At 43.5% G+C, this 18,221-nt stretch overlaps 1 protein-coding gene across 2 annotated transcripts in view; it reads right to left on the reverse strand.

Annotated features, from left to right (window-relative positions):
- LOC147905750 (uncharacterized) overlaps positions 1–18,221 on the reverse strand; it is a 205,211-nt gene that overhangs the window by 167,553 nt on the left and 19,437 nt on the right. For both annotated transcript variants that reach the window (XM_087374417.1, XM_087374414.1), the window contains exons 5-7: positions 4,332–4,455; positions 4,163–4,243; positions 3,823–4,042 (exon numbers count right to left, since the gene is read on the reverse strand). In XM_087374417.1, coding sequence (XP_087230543.1) covers positions 3,823–4,042; positions 4,163–4,243; positions 4,332–4,455 — 425 coding nt within the window. The remainder of the gene's footprint in view (positions 1–3,822; positions 4,043–4,162; positions 4,244–4,331; positions 4,456–18,221) is intronic.

Below are 18,221 nucleotides of genomic sequence, written 5' to 3' on the forward strand. Positions count from 1 at the left end.
TCTTCTCACAAATTAAGGGAGAGAATCCATTACTTCAAGAGACTTCAAAATGGAGTTTAAGCCTATCTTGTCAAGTGAGGGAGAAGTAAAAATACAAATCAAGAGTTCCTTATTTAGATAGACTTCTTTGCTTTGAAAGGAAGCTTTTACTTTTACTAAGCTTTAAGTTGTATATAATGGAGTTTATTTAGATTCAAATCCTCAAAAGAGAAGTTTTCCAAGGTGTATTGAAGTTTAAAAAGAACTTTGACATTATATTTTTCAAAAAATTTTATTGAAAAAAGACCCAGTGACATTAATCTATCTAGGTAGAGTAGTCTTCTTTTGTAGTCTCGAGAAGCAAAAACTCTTGGAACTGAGGAAGTTAAAGGAACTAAAGGAGGAGGAAGTGGAGGAAGAGGAAGTGAGGGAGGCAACTCACGAACTACATGTGAGATTGCAGGAGAGCTAGGACAACCTCGTAACATAACTTTAGGTTTCCATACGATGTTAGCATATGACATTGTTGTTAAATCTAACAGCTTAATATGTAAGGTACAACCACCATCATATATATACCGACCATGCAAGGTGTTTCGTGTTTGCAATGCACTAGCTTGTGAGGCAAAATGCATTTCAGCTTGGAGTCCACCTAAAACTTGATGCATAACAATCTTCTCAATAAGCCCAAAAGGCAAAAATACCTGTCAAATGCATGCAGGTGTGCTGGATTGCTATCAATAAATACATGTCTCACAACTTGAAATGTGATGGAGCGGCTCGAAAGAAAGGGCGATGAAGAGGCTTCGAAATGTAGCTCAAAAGAGCCTAAACGGGGCACTGGGCAGCTATATGTCCCTCTTTTCCACATCTAAAGCATTTCCCATCTCTGCGAAATTCAGCTATCTGTTCAAGAGTGAATGGGGATTTGCCTTTATATGACTTTGAAAACTGAGTACCCCTCGGCTTCTGAGGCTGAAACCCTTTCTTTTCAACCTTGGGATACTCTTTCTTTTCTGATTTTGAAAAATCAGTTTTCTTCCTTTCAACACCTCCTGCATGCAAGGATAGTATTGTGGATGGATCTTGTAACGGCACAAGACTAGCCACTGAAGCTGAATGCATAAGGTCTTGAATGTTCTTTGCTCCCAAAGCATTCACTACTGCCTGAATTCTTGGACTGAGACCTGCTCTATACTTTCTCATTTGGGTTCCTTTGGAGATCTTTTTGAAGGGTGCAACCTGCAAATAAGCATCCCAAAACTCTTCCAGGCAGCCCATGACAGCCGGCGTGGTGAAGCACGGCGATAGGGCGGCACAAGGACGTGGCTACAGGGACCTTGACGCAAGGGCATGGCGATGGCGACGGCGACAGGCGACAGATGGGCAGCTCAAGGCTTCACAACGTCGCGGGAGATGGTGGAGTATTGCGACAACGGGAGGGGAGCACAACCACGACGGGGAAACAATAGCAGGGCCGGATGGAAATCCAATGAGACAGCAAGGTTCAGCTGATCGTTATCTGTTTGGGGCCGATAAAATGTTGTTATTGATCTGGTCGTTTCGTCGTCAATCCCGGTTGTGCTGAGGGTTGTCCGCTTGATCCTACAGTCCACTATAGGGTGGTCCGTCTAGTTAGCGCCCATCTATGTTAGCTGCTGGTAGAGGTTCCCCAAAGGATGTGCCATCCTAGTCCTTTGGCCGGTGAGGTGTCCTATCCCCAGGCACTCCTCCAAGCGTATGCAAACGCCCACATCTAGTCTTCATTGCTCATAGCTTTTGGACAAACAGATGTCAACAAGATGTGACATCGATTCCCTGTCAACGCCGTCTGGCCAGGGTCTTGGTCCTAGACTGCTTGCTTGCACGTTGGCACGATGGTACAGCATGACTCATAGGCTTCCTTCATTTACTGCAATAGGGTACAAGGCCCAAGGAAAGTGCTCTAATACCAATGCAATGCAAGAGACAAGGGCATATTGGAGGAGGGAGAGATGGGAAGAGGGAGAAGGTTGAGAAGAGTGGGAAGGGGAAAGAGGGGGAGGAAGAGAGAGATTGGGAGAGAAGGGAGAGGGATAGAGAGAGATTGAGAGAGAGAGTGTAGGCAGCGCTAGGAGGAAGGAGGTGGGAGTAGATAGTATTAGATGTCATATCAAAAGTCTGTACAAAGGGTGGGGAGGTGGACTTATATAGTCTCCCTCCACACTATCTCCTTTTTGCCCTCTCTAGGCCTGAACATCCCCTAGAGGAATAAGCCTAACCCTCACTAACTTGGCCCAATCTTGGCCTTCATTACAAGTTGAATCTCTAGGTTTTGAATACTGGTTTGATTCCCCATCTTGTGCTGACCTTTCAATATGTTCCAAGCCTCATTGGCCTTGACGTCTGCTGAATCAAAATGACAATAGAATCACTTACACCGGTAACAATAGTACATATTGCATCTATGTTTCTACGTCTCCAACTACCTAGAAGAGTTACACCCGGAGGGATCATGTTGCCGGCATTGCTTGGGCCCAGTGTTGTGACTAGTTCTGGATCCCCAATCCTAGAACCATATCCAAGAGCTCGTATGCATCCAATATAGTGCTAATCTTGAACTTCTACAGTGTGTAACTGGTCCCATCAAGCTTGCCTTCAGTGAAGGCGGGTGGATGATTTCGCATGATCTACACTCAAGTCACTGTTGGGGCTGCTGGAATGCTTGTAGCTCTCACTCCAAATGTTTTCTGTTACAGAGAGCTCCTTGTACTTGCACTACTGTTGTTACTTAAAGCACCTATGCACTGATACCATGAAAGAAAATGGGAAGCAATGGAGGATGACAACGAAATGCAAGTACACAATAGAAAAATGGAGAGGATAAAAATGCTGATATACCAAAACAGTTGATACAACTGAAATGCTAGTGCTGTCCACCCATGCGCTCTCAAAAGAGAGCTTAGATGGTGATCTGGACAGATGCTAGACACAGATGGTGAGCACTGAAGATCGGAGATTACTCAAGGCAAGAGGGGTGACTATTATATAGTGTGCCATGTGGGTTTGACCCCTGGCCAACGACAGATCCTTTAGAAGTGTTGCATGAAATATATTATCTCTAAGTGTTTGAGATTTGTCTTTGGGCTGTGTAGGTGAGCATGCAAGCAATGGGAGAAGACCCACAAAAATGGCTTTGATACCATTAAGGATGAAAGGAGCTAGAAGGGGGAAAGGAGAGAGAAACAAACAAACAAACAAACGTTTATTAACGACCGTGGAAGGCCACAAAAGCATATGAAACCAAAGAACTGAATTCCCACATAACCAAGGGCCTCATGATATCAACATATGTAATTGGTTGCAGACCTCATGAGTTATACACACAATACACAATGTATACACAAATATTTGGGAGAGGGCTAAGGCAAGCAACAGCAAGTTGCAGATATATGCTTGCAGACCTTTAGTCAAGACATCCTGTTTTCCATTGGCGAGCATAATCTCAATAATCGCAATGCTGCACCTTGGCCTTTTGCTAGATAGGGCAGGGACTAATTGCTGCTCCCTCAACCTATTTGTAATAATAGGGAATTCAAATCTAGCATCAAGATTGCCTCCTTTAATCTGACAATGCTTTGAGACATTTATAAATAATATTTTCCTATTTTAACCCTTCAGCACTCTCCTTTTCCATCTTTCTCTCCCCTTCGCTCCGGCCCCAGTCATCTCTGCTGATTTGCTTGAGCTACTACTTAAAACAATACAGCTACAATGACTTCTCTAGGGCTTTTCAGCAAAATATATCCTTAAGAATTGCAGCTCATGTAAAAATGTGATTATGATGAAGGAAGGCAAACAAACCTGACAAGAGTATCATCTAAAGCTGTTAGATAATTAGTCCTGACAGCAGCAGCCTCCTTTCTAGATTCCTTGAGAACGGGCCATGAAAGCACCCATGGTGGTGAATGAAATGTTAGCAAGTCCAAGGGCTGTAACTTGATGTTGCAGTAGATATGAAGCATTGGTGCACGTTGTATAACCTCTGCAATGACTTTTCCCAGCTTCCGCTCTGGGCTCTCCGCTGCCTTGCCATGGAAGTTGCACTTGAGTTATGGTGGTGGTCCTCTTTAGCAGGAGCTGCAGCTAGAATCAAGTATCCTAACTACAGAAGCCACTTCTGCTTACAATCAAAAGCACATACCACACATCCAAGCATGAAAGATAAAAACTGCAAGAAGCCCGACCAAACATACACGATCGTTGGGTATTTCTTTCAATGTGTCTGCACACAGTCAACAAAGAACAAATCTTAATGCGCTGCCATGACCTGGCAAACTTCAAATAGCTTGAGGAACATATCAAGATCTGACCTAGACGGGAAAGAATGTGTGTAAACCCTTCACGTAGACAGAAAGAGATTTCCTCTAGACAGTGACGATTAGACTTAAGCTTCTCCATCTGTGGATGTCCTAAAAAGTCCTCCTTCAGACATCTCTGTCACAAATAAGGAAATCCTGTTAGAACAACAGGGAGATTGAACGTAATCATTTGACACAATGTACAAAAGAGCATTCCAGCCCTACATTCGTGTTTTCATGAAGATTACAAGAAATCAAGTCTGCATGTCTCTGTGATAGTGCCCAGAACATCATATTCGTCGCAGCCGATGCAATTAGATCAGCTACTTGGTATTTTGAACCTACCATTGGAGACGTCGACTACTACAAATTAGGTCGACATGCCAAGCTGCCCACCTCTGATTCTAGCTGCCTTGACCTATCCCGCTGATTTGGGGACTCTGAGAGTGTACCCAACCAAGCACCCGTAGGATTTGCGTATTGTGCCCATCCCTGTGTGTTGTCTCTGCAAGCTTATGTTCTAGCGTGGGCAGCTTGTTGTACAACAAAGTCATCATCCCCCAAGAAGGAAACGAAGGCTATGCGCTAGTTAAAGAAGATCCGTAGGGATGAACCGGCCCATGAGGTTGCCAAAACCGAATGCCTTAGGTTGTGTTATAAAAGAAGCGCTACTTCGCCATTTCGTCTATGCAATCCGCAATGTGCAACTTCTACTGTTTTGCTTTCCTTGTGCACTCTGTTTTCCTTGAAGACCTTATTTGCCATGGCAGATACACTGAAGGTTGTTTCTAAAGATAGACCAGAGGGGAGCGGAGATTTGATGGACACGAGTAGTGGGGAATTCGAGAGAGGTTTTTCTTGATTCACGTTCTCTTTTTTCTTTTCCAATTACCGATCCAAACGTCTACTCTCTACATATTATTTCCGTCTGGTTTCTTCTTTCTTTTGCGAAGCTGATGCTGGGTGGTTGCAGGCTTGATAAATATGGCGGAGTCTCATAAAATCTGCACAGATGATGCCCGTTTGATTCTGCGCGGTGAGGATGAAAGCCTTCTTTATTTCCGGTCGTATTCACAATACCGATTCTTACTGGCATGCTTATCGAATGTAGTTTTTGCTTGGTGTTGTAGAGGAAATCGACGATCTAAGCTGATCGATTGCGAAAGTGCAAAGGAACCAATAAAACTATGCGCGGCAGAGCAAAAGCCAAAAACCCAAGGTGCTCATTTCTCCACTTTTCTTTCCGCGTTGTCATTTTGGCACGTCAAATGATAGCTTTTATAACACCAGACTGCCAATGTAACTAACTAGAGAGAATGAAAGAATTGAGGTACTATGCACGAGAATATTGACAGGCTTCATCTTGACGAAAATCAATTTCTGATATGGAACTTTTATCGTCTACCGTTATGCTTCGGTCCTGTGAAGATGCTATTATAGAAGAGGGATTTTTAAAGGCATCCCTTCATAGTACGAGGCTGAAAAAACAGGATTCTAAAACAAATGAAGGTATTAGTTTAAATACGGCCTGCATTGATTTCGTTAACTTCTCTATTGCCTTCTGTTTTCTGAACCCTCCCTCCCTTCTTAATCTTCTCATAGATCTTGGTCCACCAATGAGCGATGCAGTCCACGTTCTTGCACAACAGGTGTGGTTTCAGCTTCTGGTGTTTGTCGCATTAGAACAACTCAGCCTCGTCCATCATCAAGCACACATATGCCTTTGGATTTGGCTCCAATCGGAGTGGGTGCTATTCACAAGAACACCAAGAAAAACTTAAAGACTGCCTTCTACGCGGCTGCGAAGCAAGCATGTGCTGAAGGTAGTGTTTATTGGCTTTTCAACATTGTTTGACTCTTACGCCTTATACTCATGTTTTTTTCCATATCTCCAGTTCGCCAAAGAGTACGTGAGAAGGGCTGCAACATTAGGGTAAATTGCGAGATACTCATACGCATCAGGGCTCCTATTCTTGAGGAGGTTCCGCACTTAGTTTTTTTCCTTTTCCCTACGCTCTTTGAAACTCCACTTGAATAGTTTTAAAGATCATAGTTTTTTTGCGAAAGTCAAAGCTTACTTTGAACACGGGACTTTTAAAAGAGAATGCAAACACTTATTTGCCACATTCCAATGTTATTCTCTTAGAAAGATTTGCTACCGCGTTTTATAAACGGAAATAACGTCTTTCGCATGGTATTTTCCCATAACGCTTTGCTTCCCACACATCCTACAACTTACATTAAAAAACCATATTTCGCATGGTATTTTTTTGTGATGCTTTGTTTTTAGCCAATCCTGGAAGCTACATAATAAAGAGATTTTACTGCGGTTTGTATTGTGATTTGGAGACTACATTAATTACCAACTTCAAACACCTTACTCTTAAGAGAGATCACCAAGGGAAAATAAAGTGCATCAACTTGGAAAATGTGTCAATTTTTACTGTACATGGGAATTAATGCATTTCAATGGATTTTCTTTTGCCACATGCAAATTCCAAAAACTTATCATAATTTTTAAAAATTTTATTTTTCAACAGCTAGTTCAAACGTAGAAGGACGAGTGGAGAAAGTCACGCACAAAGCGAATCTGGAGCTGGAGGAGCATACATATATGCTGGAGGGAAACAACAATGAGGATGCACCTAGAAGATTACCTGCACGAAACTACCTAAACACTCCAAACCCAAACTCCCTACCAATACTTTCAATAGATGCATTATCGGAATTTGTTCCCCGTCGCTTTGCTTTCAAGGAAAAGGTCCTCGCAAAATACGGGACTTTCAAAGCAAAGGATGTTCCATACCCGGTCTACATGCGTGTAGACTTAGCAGACCAAGCTTGTTCTGAAACAATCACACTACATGTCCCTCATGCATATGTTCTGCAGTTCAAAGATATTTTTGAAGTAGATGATTTTTTCAGAGTTGAGGGACCATCTATTACCAAGTGAGCTCCAGAAGAAGAGGGGACCTCTTCTTTCTCACTACATGTCGATGCCACTACAACAGTCTTGAAAGCCAAGCCATTTGATGGTGCCATTTCATTTGTGCCTGATAATGTCATACACCGATGCGGTCTACATGTGTGTAGATTTAACAGACCAAGCTTGTTCTGAAACAATCACACTACATGTCCCTCATGCACATGTTCTGCAGTTCAAAGATATTTTTGAAGTAGATGATTTTTTCAGAGTTGAGGGACCATCTATTGCCAAGCGAGAAGGGGGGACCTCTTCTTTCTCACTACATGTCAATGCCACTACGATAGTCTTGAAAGCCGAGCCATTTGATGGTGCCATTTCATTTGTGCCTGGTAATGTCATACACCGATATGCACCATGGGCTACCAACCAGATGGAAAACTTGAGGGCATTTTTTATTTCAGTCATTGACACCATAGCCTGTTATGCTCTAGCCGAGGTAACATGACCTCGGAAGAATCAGTCGACATTTCCCTTAAAGGATCTCTGTTTGTAATATATCTGTTTGTGCTTCATGTAAATGATCGGGAGGGAATTAATGTCAAGGTCCTAGGTGAGGGCTCATAGCACCAAACTAGGTGGATCTAAGGCTAAGGGCCTAATGCAAGAAATGTGCCTAGGGGCAATTGGAATTAAAGTATCCCAAGAGAGGGGTGAAAAGATGCATTAGGAAGGCCCTATGATGATGACATGTGGCATCTAGATCCATCTAGGGAGATGGGGCTTGTTGAAGTTAGTGAGAGAAGGAGAATGAACGTGCACGTATGTTGTTCTTGATTTTAAATTCTCTGAGTGCTCTCACGCTTCAACAGGATTTGGCTGGGAGGTTACTCTGTGGTGCTACTCCCGTGATCTACAGTAGTTAGTAGAAAGTCTGTAATAGTTGGTATCAGAGCTATCAGGTTGATGAAAATCCAGAGGCGATGCGTGAAGATGGGTGAAAGACCTGCGAAACGAACAGTAAGGCTCGTGAATGGGACGTGATCATACGATTACTTCGTGGAGAGAGGTGTGACGACGAACGGCGTGGGCGTGTAACACAGGGATAATTCTGCTACGCGTGACGCCAAAACGGAATAGAATAAGAGTTAGCGATCTCGGAAGGGGCTAGCAGAAAAAAAAAATTTACAGGAAGAGGGTCGCTGTCCCCTTCGCTATTTCCTACCAATTCTACACATAAAAGTTGACGTCGCAAAGGCCTAGCGTGAGATGCGACGTGTGCTTTTAAATGGTCACGGGATTTGGCCGTCTCGTCCGTTGGCGTCAGGCAAGGATTAGAGGTGGTTATTCATTTGGTAAATCAGGCGTGACGATGGGTGACGTACGGGCAGCGATGGTAGCGTGGTGGCTCGACGGCAATGTATGGCTTAGTCGAGACTGGGTAATCTAACCGTTGTAAGAGCCTTGGCGATCAATTTTCGGATAGAGCAATATACTTGGAGCTCCCTCCACGACCCACCTCTGGTGACCTTGTTGAGAGACTAAAGGAATTGCTGAGTAATCTCAATCATCTGACGCCAGCTGAGAATCTCTTGTTCGTATTAGATTGGAGGCAGCTCCTCAAAGCAGTAATTAGCGTATCATTCCGAAACAGAGAGCAGGCTTCGGGAACTCGAATTGCGTGGAGCTTCCAGGGAGCATCAAATTTTCCTTTTATATAAAATTTCAGTTTTCAGTGTGCAGTTTATTATTCCTGTACAGCAAAGGGGAATCTGATTTTTTTTTTTTAAAATTATGGATAGTCTTTGAAATTATGCTTGTGCATATGCCTATGTGCTTCAGTCAGAGTTGATTTGCAGGAATTTCCCTAGTATAGGGAAAAGTGGTATTTGGGTTATGCCTGTGTCAAATGCCTAGTCAGTGTGCATGTGGGATTGCAAGTATTCCCTAGAATAGGGAATTGTGTCAGAGTGCTAGTACACTGAATTTTGTCAGTTTGTAAATACAGTATTCTAGCGGTGTTTTTATTTTATTTTTATTTTTATTTTTTTTTAAAGAGAAAACACCCATTGACCTGAATGGAAGCAGAAGAAGGAGCTTCCAGGAGGGACCCTGGTGAGTCAGGAGTCTGGCCAACCCAGTAGGTGTCGCACCCAGTAGCTCACACCTTATCTGGCAGGATTGCATTACTTGAGGATGCCTTGCAGCAGTTATTAGCACAACAGTTACAAGCAAATGCAGTGCAGTCTGAACTTAGAAGAGTGATACACAATATGTCTGCCAGACCTTCTCGAAAACACCCATTGACCTGAATGGAAGCAGAAGAAGGAGCTTCCAGGAGGGACCCTGGTGAGTCAGGAGTCTGGCCAACCCAGTAGGTGTCGTGCCCAGTAGCTCACACCTTATCTGGCAGGATTGCATTACTTGAGGATGCCTTGCAGCAGTTATTAGCACAACAGTTACAAGCAAATGCAGTGCAGTCTGAACTTAGAAGAGTGATACACAATATGTCTGCCAGACCTTCTCGAAATGAGAAAGGAAAGGCTCCAATGGAACCGGAGTCTAGTGTCCATACGATCAAGCCTAGAAAGGCTAAAGTACCTAATATTGCCAATTATAGGCCGGAGAAGTATTCTGGTCGGATGAATGACCGTAGTTCTGATGTCATTGAGACCTGGTTACACAAATGGGACGAGGCGTTCGCCATTTGTGAAATCAGAAATGATATCAAGAAAATCCGCGAGGCCACCCACATGTTTAGTGAGGCAGCGGATCGGTGGTGGATTAAACAAATGAAAGATGGTATAGCATCCACTACCTGGGAGGGGTTTAAAAGAGAATTCAGGAAACACTTCTTACCTCCTGACGAAGCATCCCGAGCTTGGGATCAGTATAGAAACCTTCATCAAAGAAATTTGTCAGTGGCAGAATACACTAATAAGTTTCGAGAGAGCGTAATGAAGGTTGATGAACCCCTACCTCAATCAATCCAAGTGAAAGATTTCATATTTGGATTGAATGATCGGATTAAAATGGAAGTTCGGGCTAAGTATGCGAACACGTTGGATGATGCAATAGCCATAGCCCTGAACTATGAAGATGCCAAGGGCAGCAGGCCAAGTGGGTTTGCACAGGTCGGAACCCAGTATGGGTACCAGAAGAAATCTGGGTTTAAGAAGAAGTGGATTAGTAAAGGGAGTGGTTCTCAGCCGAGTGGTCAAGCCAAGCCGGCGAAACCAGTTGAAACTCCTAAATCAAGTACCACCATTGGAGTGAAGAGGAAAGTAACACCAATGGCAGCCCGGGCTTGGTCAAAGTCTCCCTTAAACCCAGAGCAAAGAGAAAAAGCGAGAAGAGAAGGCTTGTGTTTTGGTTGCCTTCAGCCTCATCAGTGGAAGGATTATCCACGGAATAAGGATCGTTAAATGGCTGAGATGGTAGCCTCAGAATGCGACGTGGAAATGGAGGGAAGTCCCAGAGCGGAACAGATGCAGATTCAGCTAGCGGAATCTTCTCAGAGGTCAGTACCTTGTTTGTTATGTGTGTCTGTTGCTAAGCTAGTAACAAGTGCACCTGATAACATCCTATCTAAGCCCGCAGCAACGGGATATACAGCCTTTAATGATACGGAGTTAATTAAAATGAAAGGGCAAGTGGCCAATCATGATATCATTGTGTTGTTTGACTCGGCGTCAACTCACAATGTAATTAACTCCAAGCTCGTGAAGAGGCTGAAGTTAAAGACTAACCCATCTGACTATGCGTATACAGTCAGGATGGCTTATGGAAGTTCAACTGAAGTATGGGACCAAAGGGTTACCCAGTTGGAGCTTCGTATTCAGGACTATGCTGAGAAGCTTGATTTTGAAATGACTAAGCTTGCTCATGCAGATATAGCCCTGGGTATGGCGTGGCATTCTAGGAAGAATCCAGCCATTGATTGGAAAAAGCACGTATATCAATTCAAGATGAATGATGTGCTTTATGTCTTACGAGGTGAAAAAGATGTACCTCAGGGACTGTTGGTTTCCGTGATGGAAATCCGAAAAGCTCAAGAAGAGTTTTTATTCCTTTGTACAGCATCGGTAGAGCCGGTAGATGATTCTTCGGCTAGCACTGAAGAGGCGGAGGTGCGTAGACAACTAGAAGAATACCTCAAGTTGGGGCAGATTCAACTAAGTTTCTCACCTTTTGCTTCGCCAGTGATATTAAAGAAGAAAAAGGATGATACGTTTCGCCTCTGTATAGATTACAGAGCATTGAATAATATCACTGTTAAGCACAGGTATCCGATGGCTCGGATTGATGATTTGCTAGATGCATTACATGAAGCCGTGATTTTCAGCAAGATAGATCTTAAGTGTGGCTACCATCAGATCCGGATTAGAGCCGAGGATGTGCACAAAACCGCTTTCACAAGCAAATTTGGTCATTATGAGTTTTTGGTAATGCCTTTCGGACTTACCAATGCTCCTGCTACATTCGTCATGCTTATGAACGATTTACTACGTCCGTATATCGGAAAGTTTGTAGTACATTTTATTGACGATATTCTAGTGTTCAGTAAAAGTATTACTGAGCATCGTGAACACTTAAGAATAGTGTTCAATACTTTGAGGAAAGCCAGTCTTTATGTAAATAAAAAGAAAACTATACTGTGTATGGTTAGGCTTGAATATTTAGGATTCATAATTACTCCAAAAGGGGGTAGAAATGGATCCAAAGAAAGTGGCTGCGATACTGACTTGGCCAATCCCTCAGAGTCTGACCGCTTTGCGATCATTCTTGGGATTTGTCCAATTTTATCGAAGGCATATCAAAGGATATTCCGAAATAGTATCCCCATTGACTGATCTGACCTCAAACAAAGTACCTTTTATATGGGGACAGAATCAACAGGAAAGTTTTAACACCATAAAACAAGCTGTGGTCACAGGACCGGTGTTGAAAATAGTTGATCCCCAGAAACCGTTGTTCCTGGAAACCGATGCAAGTGGCATTGCGGTAGGAGCAGTTTTCCTTCAAGAGGGAAGGCCAGTAGCCTTTGAAAGCAAGAAGCTTTCTCCCTCTCAAAGGGATTGGCCAACTCATGAATTGGAGTTGTATGCTGTTATCCATGCTTTGAAAACATGGAGGCATTATTTGTATGGTTCAGAGTTTTATGTGGATGTGGATCATGATACTCTGAAATATTTTTGTAAACAGCGTGACTTGAGGGGCCGCCAAGCTAGGTGGGCAGAGCTCATGCAGGAGTTTAATTTAACGATTCGGTACCGAAGGGGGAAAGATAATAAGGTTGCTCATGCGTTGTCTCGCATTATGCACAATATGAGTTTTACGGTATTAGAGAGTGCTCTAATGACCGAGATTAGAGAAACTCAAAAGGTGGACGAGTTTATCCAGAGCTTATGGCCTAAAGCTCATGTGTTTAGACCCGGGGAAGAAAAGGATGACCTGGCATCCAGAAAAGGCCAAACATATGCAAGATATACCATAAGGGATGGTATGCTAAAAAGAAATGGCAAGGCAGTAGTACCTAGTCAGAATGATCTGAGGCAGAGAGTCATTCAACAATGCCATGATAGCCCGTGTGTGGGACATCCAGGAGTCAAGAAGACATATGATCTCGTGAAGCGAGATTTCTTTTGGCCAAAGATGAAAAAGCATATTCATGAATATGTGACATGGTGTTTTTCGTGTCAGGTAAGTGAGGCCGAGCGGGTGAAGCCACCCGGACTTTTACAGCCCTTAGAAATACCACTAAGTAAGTGGGAGAGCATTTCCATGGACTTTATTGTAGGGCTGCCTACGACAAGGTGGATATGATTCTATCCTTGTGGTGCTTGATCGTCTAACCAAGATGGCTCGCTTCATTCCGACTAGAGAGTCTATTAGTGCCCCGCAAGAGGCGGATTTGTTTATTAGACATATATTTCGTCTGCATGGATTGCCTAGATCCATAGTGTCAGACAGAGATGTCAGATTTACCGGTCATTTTTGGACAGCGGTATTTGAGACATTAAAGACAGTTGGGAATGAGTAGTGGGGATCATCCTGAAACGGATGGTCAGACGGAGAGAGTCAACCAGATTTTATAAGATATGCTGAGGGCATATGTGTCATTGAGGCAACATACATGGGACAAGTGGTTGCCATTGTTAGAGCTTGCCTACAATGATAGAAAACATTCCTCTACAAGGTTCAGTCCGTTTGAGCTGAACTATGGTTATAGACCAGTAAATCCAACTATAGTTGGAGTACCTTAGAGAGTGCCTAGTGCCGCGAACTTCGTGGTTCAGATGCGGGAGATGCTAGCACTTGCGAGAGCTAATATCCGCCAAGCTATGGATAGAGCCAAGGCGTATGCGGATGAAAACCGGTCTATAAGAGAATTTAAGGAAGGAGAAAAAGTTTTTCTCATAGTTCCTTCGCACTCGAAGTCGTTAACTTCAGGAGAGTGTACTAAGTTATCACCTCGATATTGTGGGCCGTGGTTAATTCTAAAGAGAATAGGCAAGGTAGCCTATAAATTAGAATTGCCACAGGGTTGCAAGGTGCACCCAGTGTTTCATGTTTCTTGTTTAAAGAAATTTTTGCATACTGGTGATTCACTAATCAAAGGTGTGGTTTTGTTTCAGGAAATAGAGGATAATGCAAGGCGCAAACCAACAAGAATCCTGGACCGAGGAACAAAGCAAATACGAAATCAAAAGATACCCACGGTGTTGGTTGCATAGCATGGTCTGCCTCTATCAGAAGCTACCTGGGAATCCGTATACCAGTCGCGGAGAGTGTTCCCAGACTTTATCATCGAGGACGCTGATGTCTGAAGAGGGAAGGAATGTTACGCTCTAGCCGAGGTAGCATGACCTCGGAAGAATCGGTCGACATTTCCCTTAAGAGATCTCTATTTGTAATATATCTGTTTGCGCGTAAATGATCGGGAAGGAATTAATGTCAAGGTCCTAGGTGAGGGCTGATAGCACCAGACTAGGTGGATCTAAGGCTAAGGGCCTAATGCAAGAAATGTGCCTAGGGGCAATTGGAATTAAAGTATCCCAAGAGAGGGGTGAAAAGATGCATTAGGAAGGCCCTATGATGATGACATGTTGCATCTAGATCCATCTAGGGAGATGGGGCTTGTTGAAGTTAGTGAGAGAAGGAGAATGAACCTGCATGTATGTTGTTCTCGATTTTGATTTCTCTGAGTGCTCTCACACTTCAACAGGATTTGGCTGGGAGGTTACTCTGTGGTGCTACTCCCGTGATCTGCTGTAGTTAGTAGAATGTCTGTAATATAGCCTTTGTCATCGTGAAGGTGGACCTCGATGGGCCCCCAACTGATCAAATAATAGTCGCAGACAGCCCTAACCATGAGGATCGTGCAACAGTGAGTGAAGGACACCCAAGCTACGAGGGCATTTTCCCGCTAAGTTTTCCTTTCATGTTTTCACCTTGATCACTTTGCTTGTTCGTACCTGCTCTCTTTTGTTGCGGACAAGAGGCACACCCTCGCTCGCCTGGTAGAGGAGTTTGTTGACGAAGGTATTGTCATGTATGTGGCCAAAAATATTTCTTACATGCGCGCGAGGTATGCTTTGGGCATTTTCAATTTCACGATATTAGGAGCTGTTCTAGAAGGAAACTTGCGAATGACGTTGCACGACGCTTTCATCCGGCAAGTCTCTCAGCTAGTTATGGAAAAAAGGTACGGTGGTCCTTGGTATTAGAAAATTGTCCCCGCTCCTAAACAACTGCTTGGACCAAGCATGACCCACTCTTTTCTAGGTTATTGTTGTTCTCCATTTCATCAGCCTCAACAATCCACTTGTTGAATATCACTGTGACAACTGTGGAGGCGCCAGAGTCAGCCACGACCCAACACGTCCATATTGTTACAGCTGTGACAATGTACAGAGCATTTCGCAAGTACCTTGCTTGAAAGGTTGTGTTGTCTTACGGGACGGCACCAGGTTGCTGTTCAAGTTCGTGGATCCCATGTCGATGAGGTGCTTGGCCTCCACTGTCCTTTCCTGGAATTTCACTGCCATAGTGTTGTGGCAATGCGTTCGATGCTCCTCGACAAAAGGCCCACCGGTGAATTCACAGTGAACAGTTCTGGTTTTGTTATGACATTCACTGACAGTGTGTAGTTGCATTAGACATCCCACATTGCTATCCATTGTACAAACATCCCTACTTTTTACTCTACTTTGGCATGACATGCCTTCTATCAGTTTAGGGTTTACCTGCTTACTGTTTTCACTTCAATGTACATAGGCTTGCTATTGCTACTACAGAATACAAGCACCAGAAAAACTATGAGACCACTACCATTGTAAATAGTTCCGTCTTAACAATCTTTTGTACATAAACTTTGAGCTGTGTCATCATTTCTTTGCTTTCGGTTTGTGCGTTTCTCCACGTCTTGAACCAACACAAAGAATTTCCATTGCAGCTTCATGCTTTTGTGCAGCAGATTGGAGCAGCAGTAAGACCTACCTTGGGCCTATCTTTTGGAGGTGAAGGATCCGACTAGCTTCACTACACATACTGTACTCAAACCTCCACTCCTGGTTCAACAATGTGGACACCAGTCAACAAGCCCTGTGTCTGACCTCACAGCCTGCACCTGAATTTTGCCTCCTTGGCCCAATGCAACTTTCCTTGGCATTGGGGAACACTTGGCAAGCGGTACGCACTCGCAATAAGTTTTGCCCAAGTTTGCCATGGACCCGGGAATTAACTTGGACAACTTCAACGTCCAATGGGACATACACTTTATGGAGGACCATCCATCCAACACTAATTTGCTAGTTTGCTTGCTAGCTTTATATCCTCAGTGCACATATCAAGAGATGGTTGGGTTACTTGAAATGAGCAATGCCAAGCTCACTTACGAGCAAGACATTTTGGCCGAGAAGACACAACTTAGTCTACACCAAGAGAACAACAACCACGCCACAAACTCGGATGCAGCACACGCGCTCCATGGCACGCCCACTTACAGAGACTACGTTTGCAATTGCATCACTGCACTCCACAATGCTTTGGGTCATTCTTTCTCCATGTTGGTGTACGATGGCGCTACCCTTGCTCAGGCACTACTACTAAATAGTGCAACCAAGAAACACAAAAGCACATTGTTAATGAATGAGGCAACATGTCCAGCCACCATTGTCCCTCTATCACAAAAGAAGAAAAAACACGCATATCACATTTGGGCAAAAGAGGACCAAGGCGAACTCATGAAACTATTGCAAGAACATGTGGGTTTGCCAGCAAAATCTGTTGCCAAGCTTTATCGCAACAACCATCTCACATGCAAGCACGATGCCACCACAATCTGCAACAAGGTTTACAAGCTAAGAACCATCATGTACCACTCAAGCAATTCAGCTATTGGTCCGACAAGTCATGTCTTCAATCAGGGTACACATGCGTAAGGGGCAGCTGCAAGGGACGACCCTATGAGCACATAACGCAACTTTGGATACAAACATTGAGGAACTATTGCAATCAAAGATTGGTTTCCGAGACTTTGTTTGCCTAAGGACCTCGGCCGATTACAAGCAACGCTTGAAACAAAACGTCTTTGCAATGGTCAGACAACTAGGGCCACCGACATTCTTTTTCACGCTATCTGTTGCCGAGAGAAGGTGGGAACCTTTATTGAATTGCCTCTTCAAGCTTCAAAAAAAAACAAGACTAGAGAACACCATGCAGAACCAGGATAACAACCGTGAGCTTATCCGGATGGACCCAGTCATGACAACTCAGTACTACGTTCACAAATTCAAGGCTCTGAAAACACTATTGCGACAAGATAATACCATCCTTGGGCCAATATGTGACTTCTTCTTTGAAACAGAATTCCAAAATAGAGGAAGCCAGCATGACCACGGCCTGATATGGATAGAAGATGCGCCAACCGTGGAAACCGCGGCAATGACATTGTGGAAGAATTCATTGACAAATACATCTCCACAGACACCTTGCAGCTCGAAACCTCAAAGAAAGATTTGAAAAACCATAAACATTAAAAAACCTGCCAAAAAGGAGGGAAAAGCTTCCCTCAATGCAACGAATGAAAATACTCTTGCCACTACCTACCAAAACAAACATAACAATGCATAAAACAAAGAAGAAGAAGATAAACGAAGCTTTGCAAGACAAGGCAACAACTAGCTTGACATTCAAACAGTTCTTGCAAAAACCATCAATGAGCCATGAATACGAAATTGTAATTAGAAGTAGCATTTCACACCCGAAGATCTTTTTGAGACGGCAACCAAGGGATATCCACGTTAACAACTTCAACCCAGCATTGACAGAACTTTGGGGAGCCAATATTGATGTCCAATTCATTCTCAACCCACACGGGGCAGCATCTTACTGTACATTGTACATCACGAAGATTAACAAAGAGACCAACAACGCTGTCAAAGATGCAATTATGCAAAGTTTCCAAAAAAATGCCAATGCAGACGAGCGCGTCAAAAAAGTTGGAAATGCCATTTTCAACACACAACACATCAGTGCACAACACGCAGTTTTCCTATCTTTATCATCGCCTCTCACGAGCACAACAAGAGAGTTCATATACATAAACACAAGCCCTCCTGAGAATAGGACATTACTACTCAAAAGGTGTATGCAACTTGAGCAGCTACATCCAGATAGTACTGAAATCTTCTTCGATGACATTATTACGAAATATTGCAGCAGGAACATGCAACTACAAGCCATTTGCTTGGCGTCTTTTGCAAGTAACTATACAATAAAAAGAGGGACAACTAAAAGTTGGCACATCTTGGTTAACCGGAGTTAACCCTCTTGGCGTATGCCAAGTCTTGTTGACCGAAGTCAACACCTTCTGACCGTAGTCAGCTCTGTGGTTCTCTGGTTAACCGTAGTTAACCCTCTTGGTAATAAACCAAGTCTTCCCGACCGAAGTCAGGTTTACTTGACTAGAGTCA

This window comes from Dipteris shenzhenensis, chromosome 1, assembly GCF_047967505.1.
Source record: "Dipteris shenzhenensis isolate YYH24624 ecotype China chromosome 1, Dip_SZ_1.0, whole genome shotgun sequence".
Lineage (NCBI taxonomy): Eukaryota > Viridiplantae > Streptophyta > Polypodiopsida > Gleicheniales > Dipteridaceae > Dipteris > Dipteris shenzhenensis.